General features: G+C 51.1%; 2 protein-coding genes across 3 annotated transcripts; one reads left to right on the top strand and one right to left on the bottom strand.

Moving 5' to 3' along the window:
• Nucleotides 1–1033: 1033 nt before the first annotated feature.
• LOC127382106 (epoxide hydrolase 1-like) lies at nucleotides 1034–11635 on the top strand. Of its 2 annotated transcripts, XM_051613268.1 has the most exons (10): nucleotides 1034–1159; nucleotides 2528–2551; nucleotides 3458–3671; nucleotides 4465–4645; nucleotides 5634–5864; nucleotides 6247–6376; nucleotides 7243–7457; nucleotides 9514–9622; nucleotides 9966–10091; nucleotides 11248–11635. In XM_051613268.1, the coding sequence occupies exons 1-10, from the start codon at nucleotides 1131–1133 to the stop codon at nucleotides 11447–11449; spliced, it is 1461 nt and encodes a 486-aa protein (XP_051469228.1). In that variant the 5' UTR covers nucleotides 1034–1130; the 3' UTR covers nucleotides 11450–11635. The 2 variants fall into 2 exon arrangements, with proteins under 2 accessions (XP_051469228.1, XP_051469229.1); XM_051613269.1 differs by lacking the exon at nucleotides 2528–2551.
• On the bottom strand, nucleotides 11550–14531 carry LOC127382108 (MAD2L1-binding protein-like). Its single transcript, XM_051613271.1, has 2 exons — nucleotides 13995–14531; nucleotides 11550–13550 (listed from the first exon to the last, which is right to left on the bottom strand). The coding sequence occupies exons 1-2, from the start codon at nucleotides 14355–14357 to the stop codon at nucleotides 13020–13022; spliced, it is 894 nt and encodes a 297-aa protein (XP_051469231.1). The 5' UTR covers nucleotides 14358–14531; the 3' UTR covers nucleotides 11550–13019.
• Nucleotides 14532–18714: the final 4183 nt, after the last annotated feature.

Below are 18714 nucleotides of genomic sequence, written 5' to 3' on the forward strand. Positions count from 1 at the left end.
CACAGATCTCACTGGTGATGCTACTTCATAGAGATTGAATAATTTCCTCTGACAGTAAAATGTAGCTCTTCCTGGAGTGAAGCTCAACAAGGTCACTGTGCAACAATTTAGGAAAGTGAAGTGATTATCCAGCAAGATTTTGCTAACCATGAGGGAAATGAAAGCTAGTTCTCTGAGCTAATAATTGATTTCTGTGGAAAATGAAAAACTTATCTTATCTATTTTGGCTGCTGCAAATCACAGATGCACATGGAATAGAACCACATCATACAGAGGTTGTCACACCACCTACTCAGAGCAGGTCAAGATATGTCAGGTTGCTCAGTGCCATGTTCCTGTCAAATCTGGAATGTCTCCAAGGATGGAGATCCCACATTCTCTGTGGGCTGCTGTCCCAGTGTCCGAGTACCTCAACAGTAAACTAATTTCTCCTCATATCTAACCAGAATTTCCCTTGTTGCAATTTGCAACCATAGCCTTTTGTCTTTCAACTGGTGCTCCTCCAAGATGAGCCTGGGTCCATTTTTCCTATGCTGTCCACTAGTTAGCTGTAGACAGCAGTACCACCCCACCCTTTGTCTTCTCCAGACTGAACAAGTCCAGGTCTTTCTGTTTTTCCTTGTAGGCCACGTGCTCTGGTCCTGTGGCAGCTTGGTGGCCCTCTACCATCAAAGGTGGGCTCAGTGCAGTCTTTCCTCTACCAGCAAGGCCAGAACTGGTCATGGCGCTCCCGATGTGGTCTGAAGTGCTGAGGAGAGTGAAGGATCGCTTCACTCAGGCTGCTGGCTAACATGTCTGCTAAATAGCTCTCTGTGCAGCTGGCTTTTGTTGCAAGGACACCTTGTTGACCCAGGCTCAGCTGAGGACCTCAGGCCAGTCTCCACGGAGTTGCTTTCCACGCATTTGGCACCCGACCTGCGCTGGTGCACAGGGCTATTCCCTCCCCACGAAGGACTTTGCGTTGGTTTCTTGAACTTCATTTGCAACTGCAGGCTTAGGCAATAGGTGGCACTAATGGATGATGTAGCTTGCGTTGTCACCCAGAGAGTGTCACTGCCGAGGAGAAAGCCAGCAGAGGACTCAGCTGGGTTGCCTCACTCTCAGCAGCGGCCGGGCGAGGCGGAACAGGCATGTGGCAAGAGTTCCTTCCAAACGCCTGGTGAGATCCCCTGGGCACGGGCAGGAGGGACTCTGAACAGGGGCTGGGGAGGGAGAAAGCTCCTGTGGGGTCACCAGCCCGTGGGAGGGTGGGAGCATGCGGCCGAGTTCTCCTGAGCATGAGCAGGGAGGAGGTTTTACTAGGCTGAGCCTTGTTTTGTGTCACTCAGAGAACTGCTTCTGGGACATGCTTTCTCTGCTAGCAGTGCCGAGTTCGTGCTGTCGCCGTGGTAGGTGGTTTCATGCCTCTGGCTCACTGAACTCCAGGATGTGAGTGCAGGGGGATATTATTACCTGTTGCATAAGCTGCTCTGCCTGCAGGAAGGTGAGGCTGACACTGTTTGCTCTTAGGAGCCCTGTTCTTCCTTGTCTGGGAGTGGCTGAAGGAGAAACCTCTTTAAAATCACGCATGGGCTGTCTTAGGGACTGCTACCAAATTGCCTTGGGGACTGCTGGGGTCTCCAGTACAGACACCAGGTTCTGCACCACAAGCAGCCGTGGGAAACTAGCGGGTAAAAAGAAACTGCCAGCAGACTTGGGATTTTTACAGAGTTTCATGTCCTTTTTGTGTGTGTTTAGTTTTTTTGGTTTGTTTTGTTTTTGTCTCAAGATACTGTAATTCCAACACCAAAAGGCTGCATAATCTAGCTGCCTTCCACAGGCCAGAGTAACAAGACCCTCTCTTGTTGCTTCTAATTCTGCTAGATTTCAGACTGTGATTTTCTAGCAAGAGAATCTGCCAGGCTGAAAGAGAACCAAGGAGGCCATTTCCTTTTTCTTGCAGGTAGATGAGACCAAAAAGCCTGGTATCCAGCCAGGAGTAGTTAGAAGTAGCAAAGGTATAGCAGCAGCTCCCTGAACTCTGAACAGGGCAAGGTCCCACAGGCTTCTCTCCCTTCCAGCCCCCAGCAAAATGAGGCCACGTGGCTGGCAGCAGAATAACCCTCGAAATACCCTGTGCACCTATTGCTACACAGCAGGGACGTGAACTGTTGTGCTGGCTGGAGAGTCACAGCTGCTCCTGATGAAACACCACAGGGACACCTACCGCCTCATTTAGTGCCTTTTATTATCCAAATTGTGCTGCAGGAGGGAATATTATGGCAACAAATTATCGAGCTACAGTACAGCCCAGAAACACTGTCTTCTGTGCAGAGGCAGAGCTTTGAGCCACTCTCTTTCTGTCACATCCAAAAAGTAGGAAAATAATGGCAGGTGTTGCCAGGAGGTTGAACAGCTTGTGATCCCCTTGGCTGGGCAGTAAGGTGTGCTGGCAGGTGATGGTCTTTGCACCATGTGTTGGCACCAATCAGACAACACTCTAACACTATCAACTGATAAGGATTTTTTTTTTTTTTCCCATTTGTAGGGAGAGCATCTTGTCCCAGATCAGGTGAGTGAAATAGCTGCTCTGTGCTAAGGCCTCCACTTTTTATTAGCAGCCTGGTTGAGGCACAGCACAATCCCCTCCCTATCCTGTATGACAACAACAACAGCAAAATCTTCATTCACAGCCCCTCGTGGCCCCTTGCAGTCGTTCCAGACACCTCTAACTAAGATCCAAGGGAATCTAGAGAGCTTGGGGCACAAGTTAGAGGGATGGGAAGGTACACTACATTTAGAACTAACTGCTCAAGCATTTGAACAATTCTGAAACATTCTGCATGTCTGTAAAAATGAACTCTGATGACTTGGCTCTCACACCTCAAGAAAGCCTGAAACCTTGCTGTCTAGAATAGAAACAGGGGCACCACACAGACAAGCTGAGACCCTTGCCCATGGAAAGCTATGGTGGAGGGCCAGTGTTGCCCAAAAAAACAACTGAATCTGTAGGGGAGCTGTGTATAAAGCACTGCCAAGAGTGGCACCCAAAACACAGCCAGCTTTCTCCAGCAGCTGCAGAGCTTTGTCTCTGCTCCTCTACCCATTCTGTCTGTGCAGCTGTTATTTCAGCTGGTGCTATCCCATTCACTCCCGAACCTGCCTTAAAATAGATTGATTGGCCCATATCCTATTGACCCTTGTCACCCAGAGCACCCTTGTTCCCAGGAGAGGGATGAGGAATCTTTGTAATCAACAAGGACTTGAGGTCCCTAGGAAGCCCTGGTAGATGTAACTCTGCCCCAAATCTTGCCTGTGATCTTCAAAAATAACAGAACCTCCCAGCCCCTGCTGACTCAGTGGGATTTGTGGGCATTTATTACTGCTCAGGCCCAGCTGATGTGAAACAAGTCTCAGCATAGTCCCTTTACCCTTGAAACTTCTGTTGTTGAACACAAACAATTTTATGCCTCCCCAGGTCTGTGGAATATTCTCAGAAGAATGCAGTCCTGCTCTCTGCAGCCACCCTGGGGGCTGGAGGGGTGCTGGTTTACTGGCTGAGGTCTAGGTACAAGATCAAGACTATTGAGATGGGCGATGGATGGTGGGGCTCAGGTGAAAGACTCCTAAAAGGGAAAGAAGATGAAAGTATCCGTCCCTTCAAGATTGAAACATCTGACAAAGAAATCGAGGTACTGGTGGCTGGGATGTAAGGAGGGGCAGAAAGCTGCAAGGTGGAACCATTGCACCACCCACCTTACTCCTTTGAGGTTGTAGCGGGGGTGACAGCACTGCACTTACATGCCAGTGCAGCTCTCTAGGTCCATGAGATGATGTTCTGGCTCACCACCCTTTATGAATGAGATTTGAGTTCAGATTCATTGCAATGCTCCATCAATACTTTCTAAGACCACAGATCCTCCATGCAAACTAGGGCTGCTCCTGCAGAAAGGCCATGCTTTGAGCAGCAGACTTTGACAGTGGGTCTGCAGATGGTGTAGTGGGGTGGGAGGGTATTGGGACAGCAGTTGCACCAGTGGGGCAGGACTGAAGGGCCTCCACAGAGGGAAGGGCTGGAAGGGTGAAGAGGGATGGGGTCTTGATGGGGTCACAGCACCTGTGTCCTTGCATCCCTGTCTCTAATTATCTGGCCAGGAAGCAGTGAGCAGCTAGGCTGAGCACCTTATTCTTCTCCCAGCAAGTAGTGCCATCAAGCTCCCAGTGCCAAAAATTCAAAAGGGAGAAAGCAGCGAGGCAAGAGTAGGACCCAGTACCTGGGTGCTCTGGGGGAACTGGTAACCTGTAGAAAAATGTGTTCTCCGTATAAACAATTCAAGAGGCCATGAAGAGTGTGCCAGTGCTTCAGGAGGGCTCGTGGTGTCCCAGAGAGCAAGAGAGCAGCCAGCAGACCGTGCCCGTGCCTGCCCTGGTGCAGGGCAGGGGCAGGCAGCTGGGCAGCCTCACAAGAAGGGCTTCCCTCTGCAGGACCTGCACCGCCGCCTGGACCAGGCCCGCTACGCTCCCCCGCTGGAAGGGGCTGCCTTCCACTATGGCTTCAACTCCAGCTACCTGCGGAAGGTGGTGTCCTACTGGAGGAATGAGTTTGACTGGCGTGAGAAAGTGAAAGTCCTGAACAAGTACCCCCATTTCCGAACCACCATTGAAGGTGAGGGGGTCTCTGTGGCTTGAGCAGGTCTCCCTCTGAAACGCACAGAGACAAGGGGGAGGATTTCAGAGGTTACAATATTTAAGACAACAGTATGCATAACAGCCTAGTGATATGAGCCCCCGGCCCAAGAAGGACATGGACTTATTAGAATGAGTCCAGAGGAGGGCCACCAAGATGAGGAGAGGACTGGAGCACCTCTCCTGTGAAAATGGGCTGAGAGAGTTGGGTGTTCTTCAGCCCAGAGAAGAGGAGGCTCTGGGATCCCTTAGAGTGGCCTTCCAGTACCTGAAAGGGCTACAGGAAAGCTGGGGAAGGGCTTTTTGCGAGGGCTTGTAGAGATAGGATGAGGGGGAATGGCTTTAAGCTGAAAGAGGGGAGATTTAGGTTAGACATTAGCAAGAAATTCTCCCCTATGAGGGTGGTGAGACACTGGAACAGGTTGCCCAGGAGGCCATGTTAAATGGGGCTTTGAGCAACATGGTCTAGTGGGAGGTGTCCCTGCCCATGACAGCAGGGTTGGAACTCAATGGTCTTTAAGGTGTCTTCCAAAGCACCAACAGCCCAGCTAGCCAGGTGAGGTTGGCCAGACTGTAGCTAAGTGATCTGCAAGTTAAACTTTTATCCTGCACTTGCTTTTTCGTCTTTCTCTTTTTCTTATCCACATATTTGGTGGTTTTGTCATATTTTTGCACGTCATTTAAGTGCTGCTCTATTGATATACTGTGAGACCAGTTTCTCAGGAGATGGAAGCACAATCTTCGGTGACCCAAATATCTGGGGCTGGGAACAATACCTCTGCCTGTACATACAAGATGAGACGTAGGTACAACACCAGGCATGCCCTTTCAGCTGGGCTTTTTGGGTTGACTGTGTAACTTCTACTATGAAAGCTAATTACAGTCTTGCCACCCTCCTTCTTCAGAACCCAGAGCACAAACTGTGATTCAGCCAGAGCTTTAATTTCTCTGTCTTGGATGTGCAACAGGGATCGAGATTCATTTCATCCACGTGAAGCCCTCCTACGTCCCTCATGGTCAAGTTGTTCAACCTCTGCTGATGGTCCACGGCTGGCCCGGCTCTTTCTACGAGTTCTACAAGATCATCCCTCTGCTAACAGAGCCAGCTGCGCACGGCCTGACTGAGAGTGATGTGGTCTTTGAGATCATCTGCCCATCCATCCCGGGCTATGGCTTCTCGGAGGCACCGCGCCAGAAAGGTAAGTGATGAAAAAGCTCTGTTGGAATCACCAGGTTTTTTGAGTAACACCTCAGGCATCTGCAGGACCCCTGGCCACTGCAGTTTGTGACTGCAGATCCTTGGCACTGCACTAACACCCATGTGGCTGAGGCTCTGGGGCTGGCTGTGACAATCTGGAAGGCAATGGTAGCTGGAAGCCAGGTCTGCTTTCCACTTGCTCCCTTTCCCACTCAGTTCCTGTCATCCTGTGTTCTCTTAATTGCCAAGGAGGGAGGCAGAGCAGTGTAGCACCCTGTGCCTTCACACCGCAGCATGCTCGAGTCTCTCTGTCAGGCCACAATCTTTGGCCAGGGGATGAACACTAGGACACACAGGTCTCCTGTGTTTCTATTGACCTACAGGTTTTGACAGCATAGCAACTGCTCGGATATTTCATAAGCTGATGAACAGGTTGGGCTTCAAGAAATACTACCTGCAGGGAGGAGACTGGGGATCCCGTATTACCACAAACATGGCTCAGATGCTGCCACAGTGAGTAGCCACGGGAACTGGTGCAGAAAAGCTGCCTCCAGTTCTTACCCTACCTTCTGGCTCCATGGTACTGGTCCTGCCTTCTGTTCACCCTGCCTCTCATCCCTTCTGCTTTGTTTCCTCCAGGGACTTCACCCCCCTGTGCCTATGTTTGTATTCCCATGCTTCCCATTGATACTGGTAGAGTCCTCAGGCTTCCTGCATGTCAGCGCTGTTTGGCTTCTCTTTCACTAGCTGTGGAAGTCAAGCCTGTGGCATTCTGATTTGAGCCCTCAAGGAGACAGATCGCTATTCCAAATCAGGAAGGAGGTCTGTTTGAAATCAGCAGGGAGAAAAGGAAGGAAGGAGCTCGGTCTTTCAGGAGCTGAACAGTACCATGAAGTATAGAACCGACCTGCAATGCAGAGTTGAGACTGACTGGAAAAGAAGCACAATTACCTTCCTAAGAAGTTGGCATCACGGCTCCTTGTTTAGCATTTAATGGAAAGGGAGCACCAGGCCAGGCTTAGGTCAGAGAAGAGAGAAAGTGGGAAAGCTCTTAAAGCAGTTAGATGGCACGCTGAGCAGCTCCCTGCTCCTGAGGGCAGCTGTGCCTCACAGCACCCAGAGCACTGTGGCCACATGGGATCTACGCAGACTTTTCAGAAAATTCCCAGTGCAGCCTGTTCCCCATAGCACAGAACAATCCCAGATCAGCAGCCAGAGCTTGCACTATGGACGCGCCACATCTAGAAACTGAGCACTCAGAGCTAACTTCACACCAGTGGCACGGCTGGGTGGAGATGGCATCACCTGTACCAACTTCTTGAAAATCAAGAGACAGAACGTGGCTTGATTTAACCTTCTGTTCATTAACTTAATTTTAGATCTGTCAAAGGGCTTCACCTGAACCTGGTCTTCGCCAGCAAACTAGGTTTGACAAGGATGATTTCTGTGATGCTCGGGGCTTACGTACCGTGGCTCGTAGGCCTCAGCAGGGAAGACGTTCAACGAGTGTACCCTTTTGTGCAGAAGAACATCTATGAACTTCTGCAGGAATCTGGATACTTGCACATCCAAGCCACCAAACCAGACACTGCAGGTAATGAGCCTTCTCTCTAGCGCTGTGAACAGTGTGTGCTAACTGCTTCTGTGTTTGAGAAGCCATGAGTTCTGGTGACTGAATGCAAGGCCTGGGGACAAGAACTCTGTCAAAGGAAGTTCAAGGGAACAGCTCAACAAAAGATGGAGGCTACAAATACCACTTTTCCAGGTCTTTCAAATGGCATGCCACTTCTCTTGGGGAAAGTCCAGTATGTCTAGTCTCTAACCAGACAAGTAGCAGAACTGTTGTAAGGAGAGAACTGATTTACAGGTGAGAATGTCACAGGGAAATGAAGCTTCAAAACTCAGAACTCTGGCAGAATCAAAGAGCTGTGGATCCAGTAATAACATCGATTGATAACATAATAACATACATCCAGAACATACTTCATGCCCCATAAAGTTTTGTTGTGATTCCTCTCCCAGAGTTCCGAAAGAAATTAAACTGCCTTAGGAAAAGGATTAACTTCATGGATTAATAACTATTTACCTTGAGAATTAAAGCACAGAAATAAGTAAGTAGGTTCTAAGGCAGGGAGAGTATCACAAAAATCTGTGCTGGCACCTGTACATTTTAACATGATCCTGATTTCTCTGCAGATCAAAGTTAATGGTTAAGTGAAAAGTTGACAGCAATCCAGGTTTTGGTTTAATCTAAAGAAACCTCCAGAGAGTTGCAAAACCATGTAAGCGACTGGTTGATTAAACTGACCAATAAAAAACAATGTCAATAAAGTCCAAAGCAATTGAAGTAGAGGAAGAAGTTCACAATGGGCTCCAGTTTGGCTGCTGCCGCCATGAGAGAATCCATGAGTCATGCTTTGAAATGCTTTGAAATGCCAGCCAGCTCAGAATTTAAGACCATCTTACAAACTCTTATAGAAAGGAAAAACAGATAGAGACAGAACACTAAATCCATTATATTTGGAACCTATTGTACCTCTTCAACGTATTTCATAAATATGTTTTAGAACCCGAAGAATACAGGAAGGAGAGAAAAGGAAGACTGAAGAGACTGATCAGCTTCTGTACAAGCACTGTGCATAGTCTAGCACTCTTCAACCTATAAAGGAGCAGGGATTTTGTAGCACACTAAAATTGTGAAATGTGGAAAACGAATAGGGGAAGAAACGTATTCCCTGCTCAGTCTCAAAAAATACCCCCATTATCAGTTCAGTTCTCAGGTTTCAAGCAAAGCAAAAGTATCATTACTCACCACAAATAGTGGCACCCAGGGTATGGTGCATGTTGCATGACTAATAAACTGCAAACAATACTGATATTTTTGAGCACCTGATCCACAGGCATTGAAGGCAGCTTTCAGCCCCAGAATGCTCATCTCCAGACAGGTGATGAGCTAGCTGACATACTCTAGCCTGCCCAGCCATCACTGGTCAAAGCATTCGTATGACTTCAATGTGTAGCAAATCACTCTAGGCCTGCTTGTGCAGGGGAGCTGTTGTGCCAAAAAAACTACAGCCTCGGGTAAGGGACAAGAATTTTCCAAGGTAAGCCTCTATCACTCCTGAAGTAATTCCTATCCCTGTTATACAGGGAAGAACACAGAGAAAATATGCGGTGTATCTGCCATGTTTATAATTTTCACTAGTGTTCCCCAAAGGCAGGAACAGGTAACAGACAACAGACCACAGCTTAAATTAGAGAAAGAGCACATAGGGTCCTGGTTATCCATCCTAAGTAGAACAGTGCTCCCAAATAGTTTATCTGACATTTCTTTTCAGCACGTAATCCCTTCAACTCTGAATTTGCTCCTTCTGCCGCACAACACCAGGAAGCCAAACAGGACTGTCTTAGCTCCTAGCTTCTTTGATATGGGAATTATCTGAACTTGTGGGTACAGTTACAGTTCCAGCTGGAACTCCTTTGGGGCTAAATTGTTAAGAATAAAGTAGCAACAGGGCTAGTAAAAGAACACTCTCTGCCAAATTCTCATTGAAAACTCTGAAGAATTCATGAAAGTGCAGTTTAACTACCACTGAAGCATTGCAATACCAGGCAACTGAACCAGCTCTCCTGTTCTTCTCCTGAATTAGGTTGTGGGCTGAATGACTCCCCTGTGGGGCTTGCTGCATATATTTTGGAGAAATTCTCAACCTGGACAGATAAATCATTTCGGCATAAAGATGATGGAGGCTTGGAAAGGTAAGAAAACAGATGCTCTTCCATGGGAAGGCTCATTAAAAGAGGGAGTGACGATAATTGATGAGGAGACAGATTTTTAAAAAAAGGCCAGCCAAAGTTGAATTTTAAGATGGAAGATTACGTGTGACAAACAGAAGTTTAAACTTAGGGCAGACTGCCTGCTAACCACTGCTTCAGCACCAGGCAGTTTTGCTCTGGGCACATGGGTGCTGATGAATTTTCTACCTGAAAATGAGTGAGGAACAAGAGGAGCAACTGTTCTTACGGGCCCAGGGTGCAGGCCCAACATGGCATATGGAGAAACAACTTCCAATTCAATGTCTTAATCTTTCTCTCTCAACAGCAAATACTCTCTTGATGAGCTTTTGACCAATGTGATGATTTATTGGGTGACATCCTCCATTGTGTCCTCCATGCGATACTACAAGGAGAATTTTGCCAGTGACCCTACTCTAGATGCTGATGCCAGGTAAGGAAGTGGCAGGCACAAGAGATGCGCAAATGAGATTGAGCCACACTTGCCTGTATAATTAGGTAATTTACAACAGCTACTGTAACTAGTTAAAAAAACCACAAACCCTTAATTCCTTTTCACAACTGTAGTTAAGGGTCACTTTTGAACACAAGGCAGTGTGTGGCCAAGACAATGCAGAAGACTTAGAAGTCTACTCAGTCTTGTTTCTGTTCAAAATACAGGCCTATGTACTTATTTCCTAACAAATGTAATCTGTGGCTCAGTTCAGTGAAAGCAAAACAGAAAACCAGGAGCATTTCTAGGAGAGAAGTTTAAAGTGAATTAGGGGGGAGGCGGCTTACTTGTGGATAAATCAAGAACTACAACTGTTAAGCACAAATTTGGAGAAGCAATTTGGACAGCAGCACGTTAAATCAAGCATGTTCTAGCAGCCACTGGCTTTCAGATGACTGTAAGAGAGGCTGACAAGAACTCTCCAAGCAATTGATGATGCCAACAAGGTGGAGAGTTGTCTTCTTTGTAGATGGAACCAGTTGACCTTTCCTCTTGAGCAAGTCACTTGCTAATCTAGTACCATCAGTTCTAAAGGAAAGATGAGCTAGCTCATTTTACACTTTCAGAAAGAGGTGTGGCATCTGGCCTATGAGGAGAGGCTGAGGGAACTGGGTTTGTTTATTTGGAGAAGCAGAGGCTGAGAGGAGACCTCATTGCTGTCTGCAGCTACCTGAAAGGAGGTTGTAGTGAAACAGGCCTTGGCCTCTTCTCCCATGTGGATAACAGAAGGAGCAGAGGAAATGGCCTGAAGTTGCACTGGGGGAGGTTTAGACTGGATGCTAGGAATAGTTTCCTTCCTGAAAGAGCGGTCAGGCACTGGGAGAGCTGCCCAGGGAGGTGGTGGAATCACCATGCCCAGAGGTATTCAAGCAAGACGTAGATGTGGCACTTCATGGCATGCTCTAGTGGGCATGGTGGGGTTTTGTGGGTTGCGTGTTGGTGGTGGTTTTATGGGGTGGGTGGTACAGACCACAAAGTGGGTCGCTGCGGGGAAACTTCTCCAGCTGCCTGTGGCGCAGTTGCCAGAATCAGAAGGTCTTTATAGACTTTCCCCAAGAAACTTCTTTCAACAATGCTGTTAACTGGTGTCTTCTAGGGTTGGAGTATATGTTCCTACAGGGATTGCAGCTTTTCCTCAGGAGCTAGTACACACACCCCGTGCCTGGGCAAAGACGACCTTCAAGAATATCGTCACTTACTCTTACATGCCACGTGGAGGGCATTTTGCTGCCTTTGAGGAACCAAGGCTTCTGGCACAAGACATCCTGCACTTTGTCAGAAAGGTGGAACGGCTGTGAACCTGCAGCTTAGATACACCCATAGAATGGAATCAAGTTCTTCTGCCAGCACCAGCAGAACTTCCACTTTGAGGGATTAAATAAGATCAATGTAATCGCATAAAGTAACCAGCATTTTATTTTGATAATGGTTATAGTACTGAATTTGTTAAACAAGCTCCAAAGTTCTTGCTAAGAAAAAAACAATCACCAGCATCTTGTCTTCTTTCATTCCCAGCACCACATCACTGCTGCATTCATAGCTCAAGTGTAACCCAGTATGTAAACAGTTTAATGCAGTAACATTGAAACCCTCTGGGGAAGGGAACAGAAAAGAACTAGCACCTTGTTCATCAGAACTGAGGCTTCTCTTCCAAAGTTCTTTAAATACCTGAGGGCCAGCATTCTTAAATATGCATGATAAGCAGCTTTGCTGGAAGTGTAAAGGGTTTTCATCTCCTGGGCACAAACACTGCTACGTGCAAGTTACATTTTAATTCAAGAGACCTGCAGCTCTATATTCAAGTGGGCAGCTGCACAAAAGGCAGCTTTCTTCCTTCCAGCAGGTTTTCCCTTCTAGCAGCTTTAGCAGTTACTACACATTGTAAACAGCTGTTAATGAAGAATAGGGCAGAGACAGCACTCCGAGTCCTCTCCAGGCTCAAAAATATCAACTTAAAATTCCTCCTAGTTCTAGAACTTTGTTCTATTCCAACAGGTCAAAGATAAAATAGGCACCAAGCGTTGAGAGCTACTTCAACCTCTACCCTCCTCTGAAAGGATTTTAACCACCCCACCGTGCAACTTTTGCTAGCTAGAATCTGCAGGCAACCTCACTTCCAGTAGGCTCCAGTTTCTCTTCCAATGGAATAGAGCTCTTTGGAGCCATTAAGCTCATTTAATTACACAACAGATACATAGAGGAAGATGCACTTCCCTGTCTCCACAGGACTCCAGCCTCTCCTTTTCATCAGTACAAGACAGTGCTCAGCACAAGATCTGCCTTCCAATTGCTGAGAATCTCACTCTTTGGATTATCAAGGAACTGAAACGGAGTTATGGGGAAATCTAATTGTACCAAGCAGGTGGGCAAACACCTGAGTGCCCAAGCCTGACCAGAGCACAGGCCTTTGTCTCCTTTTACAGGAACAGTAACGACCAAGTGTTTTAATAATCACATACGTTGTCTGGAGCCCCAGTCTATCTCTCAGCTATGGTAGCGATTATCTCCAGAAAAATGCCTGCATTACAGCTCAGGAGAGAGAAGCCCTTATCCAGCATTTGCCAACTCAGTAAGGAAGCAGCAGGAAAGTTTGCCTCCCGACACACCAATTCATCTCTTGTGCCGCAACTCAGGTCCCTAAAGAATCACGGGACCTGTGTGCAACGGTGCCTTCAGGAGCGTTTGCTTTCAACAACAGTTCAGGAGATGAAGACACACGAGCGCAGTCCAGCTGCAGGAAGGCAGCAGGTGCCCTGGGAGAGAGACCCAGACAGACAAGAAAAGACAGTTGCATTTGATAAACTGACAGTGGCTCAAAGCAGCACCAAGGGTTACTCAAGATTCTGTTACAGTTCCGCAGAACACAGGTCACTCCTGGAAGCCTTTGAGCATCACAGGCGCTTGAAACCAGATGTAGTCCTCCCAGGTAGAAGCCACGTGCTGAGGAGACGAGGCGCTGAGGTGCATCTCTCCACCACAGGACAAGGTCACCGTTAGCTTCTTCCCTCGGGTCGGTACCTTATAGTTGAGCTTGGGCCAGAACCAATCCACACCACAGTCACGGCGTCCTTGGAGCATGACAACAGTGTCCGTGGCAGGGAGAGCCTGCAGCTCACTGAAGACGTCCGCAACGAAGAGCGAGTGGAACAGCTTGCGAACGCAGGATGCAGTTTCCAGGCTCTCCTCAGCACTGCCCTCGCAGACGCCCTCCAAGTTGAGCTCATAGAGCTCCTTGGGGCTCATGACGGTGCCTCCAAGTAGGAAAAGAACCCGGGGAACCGGGGTCAGACTAAACATCGCTTCCAAGTGCTGGAGCAGTCCTTCCAGGTCCATCAGCGTCTGCTGGCACCTCTTGCTCGCCAGGTCCACGGAGGCTGCCTTCTTCCTCGCATCTCCCTCCTGGAGAGCAAACCACAAGTAAATTAGCACATTCCACTATTGGGACCTATCGGTCCCAACACGCTCTTTAGAAAGCCCGGCCCGGCCCTGAGGGTCACGGAAGGTTCTAAGCTCCTTTTAAGAGACACAGCTAGAAGCAAGAGATCCGAAAAAGCCCCAACTTCTCTCCCACTTGGCTGAGCAACAAAGCAGTAACGCGCTTCGAGCAGAACCGGTGACGAGAGGCGATACACGGAAACGCGCCGCGACCCTCAAGCCCCGGAGCTAGAGCTTTCCTAACCGAGGCTGGGGCAGCACTCGGGCCCAAAGCCACGAGCAGCGCTGAGCTCGGAAGCAGCCGACCCGCCAGCGCAGGAGCCCCCGAGCGAGAAGCACACGGAGCCCCGGGGGCAATCCCCGCCGGGCCCAGGGACCCTCCCGCCGCCCCCCGGGCCCCTCACCCACCGGCGCCGGCCGCCGGCAGAAGAACGCGAGCTGCTCGTAGGGCAGCGGGAGCTGGTGCCGCTGGTGCAGGACGTGCTTGAGGAGCTCGCCGGCGAAGCGGCAGCAGCTCTCCCGGCTCACGGCCCCCGGGAAGACCACGGAGACCGAGGGGCAGGGCAGCAGCACCCCGCTCTGCGGCGGGGGCCTCCCCCTGCCGCCGCGATCCGGGGCCGGCGGCCCCTCCGCCACGAGCAGCGGGGCCGCGGGCAGAGCCGCCGCGCCGGGAACCGGCATCTTCCGGCCGCCGCCGGGCGGGCGGGCGGGGCTGGCATGGCCGCCGCCGCGGGGCTCCCTGGGAGCGGCGGAGAGCCGGCCCGGCGCCATGTCCGGGCGGGAGGAGAGAGGCCCCCGGCCCGGCCCGGCAGGGGGAGGGCCCGTGGGCAGCCCAGCCCCGGGCAGGGGGGCGGGCCGAGCCGGCCGGGCCGCTCCTCCCGCCCGCAGCTCGGCAGCCGCCCCGGCCCGGTGGAGGCGCCGTCGGCTCCGGGGCCTGCGCGGGGGAATCCCCGCGGCCCCGCGACGGGCCCGCCTTTCCCGGCAGCCGGGAGGCGGAGCCGGGGAGCGCTCGGTGCCTGCGGGCGGCGGTGTTTGCAAACAACGTGGCCGGGGCCCCATTGGGCGCAGCCTCCCCCGCGCGGCCGGGGCAGGGCGGTCGCTGCCGGGGGCGGCGGGAGGAGCCGCTCCCTGCGCGGGGGGCGAGGCTGCCCGCCAGAAGGGCCCGAGAGCCTGCTCGGGCAGGAGGCAGCTCCCGGGGCGGCCCGGCCCGGCCCCGCGCCGCTCGGAGCGGGTCCCGGGGCGGGAGCAGCCGCGGCTCCCGAGGGCGGCCCCGGCAGGTGCTGCCGGAGCGGCCGCGCCTGGCGCCGGGGGGGGGGGGGGTGGCGGCCGGCAGGGGGCGCCGCCGCGCTCGGACTCCAACTCCCATGCGCCCCCGCGGCGGGAGCCCGTGCGGGAGCGAGCGGGGCGGGCGCGGGGCGCGCCGGGAGCTGCAGTTCCGAGCGGGGCGGGGCGCGCCGGGAGCTGTAGGCACCGGCTGCCGGGACGCGGTGGGCCGGGGCGCCTGGCGGCGGTTGCTGACGCCGGGGCCGGGGGGCCGGGCCTGTGCAGTGCGGGGTGCAGGGAAGGTGGAGGAGAGCGTCTCACTGCCCTGGGGCTCCTTGCCGCTGCAGCAGCGGTGCAGTTTCTTTAAGCGCTGTCTCCCTTGAGAACGTTGAGGCACCGAGCAAAGGTTCCCCGGCCCCAGGGTTGGCTGCTGGGGTCCTGCTGAGGGGGTTCCGCCTCGACAACATTGAGGCACGTGCCAGAGAGCATGGAGAGGAGGGGAAGAAATGTCATCTGTCTCTAGACGCGTTTATTCTATCGTGCCTTCCCGGCAGCGCAGAGCGGCAGCGGCACCGGCAGCGGTGAGAGCTGCTCCTTTAATTACTGAGGATTAGAGAAGGGGCCGGGCTTCCCGGAGACGGCGAAGCCGGAGCAGAGCGAGGAGACCTGAGTCTGAGCGGGAATCCTGAGAGGAACAGGAAGGCTGAGGTGGCGGGGGTGTGGCTGAGAACGGCGGTGGGTTTAACAGCGCCCGTCTCGGCAGCTCCCTCGGAGCGCGGGGCGGCAGGAGCAGGGAGTGGCGCGAGGGCAGGCAGGGAGCAGAAGACACCGGCAGCTTTCTCAAGCATGGCGATAACACGCCCTAAAACCGTATTGAAAAAGGATGTGGGAACTCAGACAGAGGTTCCAGAGACACGCAGCTGTGCAGGTCTCTGGCTGCAGCGAGTGCCTGAGCCTGGCACTGGTACCAGAGGGAGCCAGTGGCACCGCGTGTGTGCGGTGTGAGCAAATCAATGATCTCCTCAGGCAGGTGGTTAGACTGACAGAGGAGGTTGAAAGACTAAGAACTGTCAGAGAATGTGAGAGCAAAATAGATTGGTGGAGCCAAACCCTGAGGCAAGGGCAGAAGGACGAGGTGCTAGAACAAGTGATGGATCCTCTCCCCTCCTGTCCTCAGACAGAAGGAGAGAACTTTAGAGATGTGGAGGAACGGAGGGAGGTCAGTCCTCGGAGAGGCAAGCAAAAACCCTCCCAACCCCCTCCGCCCTCCAAATTGCCCCTGAAGAATAGGTGTGAGGCTTTGGAACTTCAAGGACAGGAAAATGAAGTTGGAGTGACAGATTTGTCTAGTGAACCACCTAGGACTTGTCGCTAAGCTCCACACCTTAGGACTTCTTCAACTAAGAAGGAAAGGAGAGTAATTGTGGTGGGTGACTCCCTTCTGAGGGGAACAGAAGGGCCCATCTGTGGAGCAGACCCATCCCACAGGGAGGTCTGCTGCCTCCCTGGGGCTCGCATTAGAGATGTTAAAAGGAAACTCTCTAGTATGGTAAATCCCTCTGATTACTACCCACTGCTGATTTTTCAGGTTGGCAGTGACGAAATTATTACAAGAAATGTAAGGGCAATGAAGAGAGACTTCAGGGCCCTGGGATGGCTAGTTAGGGGGTCTGGAGCACAAGTCGTGTTTGCCTCCATACCTCCTGTAAGAATGGGTGGAGAGATAAACAGGAAGAGTTTACTTATCAATGAATGGCTACGAGACTGGTGCCAAAGGCAGGGTTTTGGTTTTTTTGATCATGGGCTGCTATATGAGACACCTGACCTGGTGGCATGCGAGATGCACTTGTCCCAGAGGGGGAAAAGGCTTTTGGGGCAGGACTTAGCAGGGCTCATTGAGAGAGCTTTAAACTAGATGTGAAGGGGGAAGGGGAGAAAACTGGGTCTGTTAGGGACAAGCCCAAGAGGAACATACCAGGGCCTGAAGGAAGGTGGTCTAACGAGGATTTGGTCCCACCAGTGTGCTCTGTTTGCTTCCTGAAATGCCTGTATGCTAATGCACGCAGCATGGGGAATAAACAGGAAGAGTTAGAGGTCTGTGTGCAGTCTAAGGGTTATGATCTGGTAGCAATAACAGAGACATGGTGGGACAGCTCACACGACTGGAATGTGGCCATGGATGGCTATGTGCTTTTTAGGAAAGATCGGTCGGTGAAGCGAGGTGGTGGAGTTGCTCTTTATGTGAGAGAGCAGCTAGAATGTATCGAGTTTTGTGCAGGGGCTGATGAGGGGCAAGTTGAAAGTCTGTGGGTAAGAATTAAAGGGCAGGGTGGTATGGGTGATACAGTTGTGGGGGTCTACTACAGACCTCCTGATCAAGATGAGGAAGTTGATGAGGCTTTCTACAGGCAGCTGAAAGCAGCCTCACAATTACAGTCCTTGGTCCTCATGGGAGATTTTAACTACCCTGATATCTGCTGGAAGACTTACACAGCCAGCCTTTCACAGTCTAGGAGGTTCCTCCAGTGCATTGATGACAACTTCTTAATGCAAATGGTGGACAAGCCGACTAGAAGAGGAGCGCTGCTGGATCTTGTGCTCACCAACAAGGAGGGCCTTGTTGAAGCAGTGGTGGTCAATGGCAGCCTTGGCTGCAGTGATCATGAGATGGTGGAGTTCAGGATCCTGTGTGGGAGGAACAGAATACCCAGCAGGACCAGAACCCTGGACTTCCACAGAGCAAACTTCAGCCTCCTCAATCAATTGTTAAGGGAAGTCCCATGGGACAGGGTGCAGGAAGGTAAAGGGGCTCAAGATAGCTGGTCAACATTCAAGGACCACTTCTTGCAAGCACAGGATCAGTGTGTCCCAATGGGTAGAAAATCTAGTAAGGGAGCTAGGAGACCAGTGTGGTTAAAAAAGGAACTGCTGGGCAAACTCAAGTGGAAAAGGAAAATCTATAGATCATGGAAGGAGGGGCTGGTTACTTGGGAGGAATATAGGACTGTTGTCAGAGAATGTAGGGAGGCAACTAGGAAAGCTAAGGCCTCTTTGGAACTTAACCTTGCAAGTCGGGTTAAGGATAATAGAAAGGGCTTTTTCAAATACATAGCCAACAAAACTAATACCAGAGGCAATATAGGCCCACTGCTGAATGAGGTGGGTGCCCTGGTGACAGAGGATATAAAGAAGGCAGAGGTGCTGAATGCCTTCTTTGCCTCTGTCTTTACTCCTGCAGGCGTTCCCCATGAGCCCCAGTTTCATATAGCCCCAGTAGAAGCCAAGATAAAGGAGGAGTTTGCCCAGGTAGATGAGGATTGGGTTAGGGATCAGTTGAGTAATCTGGACATCCATAAATTGATGGGTCCGGATGGAATGCATCCAAGGGTGCTGAGGGAGCTGGCAGAGGTCATTGCTAGTCCACTCTCCATCATCTTCGGTAAGTCATGGGTAACAGGAGAGGTGCCTGAGGACTGGAGGGTAGCAAATGTCACTCCAGTCTACAAGAAGGGCAAGAAGGAGGACCCGGGTAACTATAGACCGGTCAGCCTCACCTCCATCCCTGGAAAGGTGATGGAACAACTTGTCCTTGGCACTATCTCTAGGCATATCAAGGACATGGGGGTCATCAAGAGCAGTCAACATGGTTTTACCAAGGGTAAGTCATGTTTGACTAACCTTATAGCCTTCTATGAGGAAATTACTAGGTGGATAGATGATGGTAGAGCGGTGGATGTGGTTTATCTTGATTTCAGTAAAGCATTTGACACCGTCTCCCACAGCATCCTTGTAGATAAGTTGATCAAGTATGGGTTTGATGATCAGGCAGTGAGGTGGATCAAGAACTGGTTGAAAGGAAGAAGTC

The sequence above is a fragment of the Apus apus genome, chromosome 3 (genome assembly GCF_020740795.1).
Source record: "Apus apus isolate bApuApu2 chromosome 3, bApuApu2.pri.cur, whole genome shotgun sequence".
In the NCBI taxonomy this organism is placed as follows: domain Eukaryota; kingdom Metazoa; phylum Chordata; class Aves; order Apodiformes; family Apodidae; genus Apus; species Apus apus.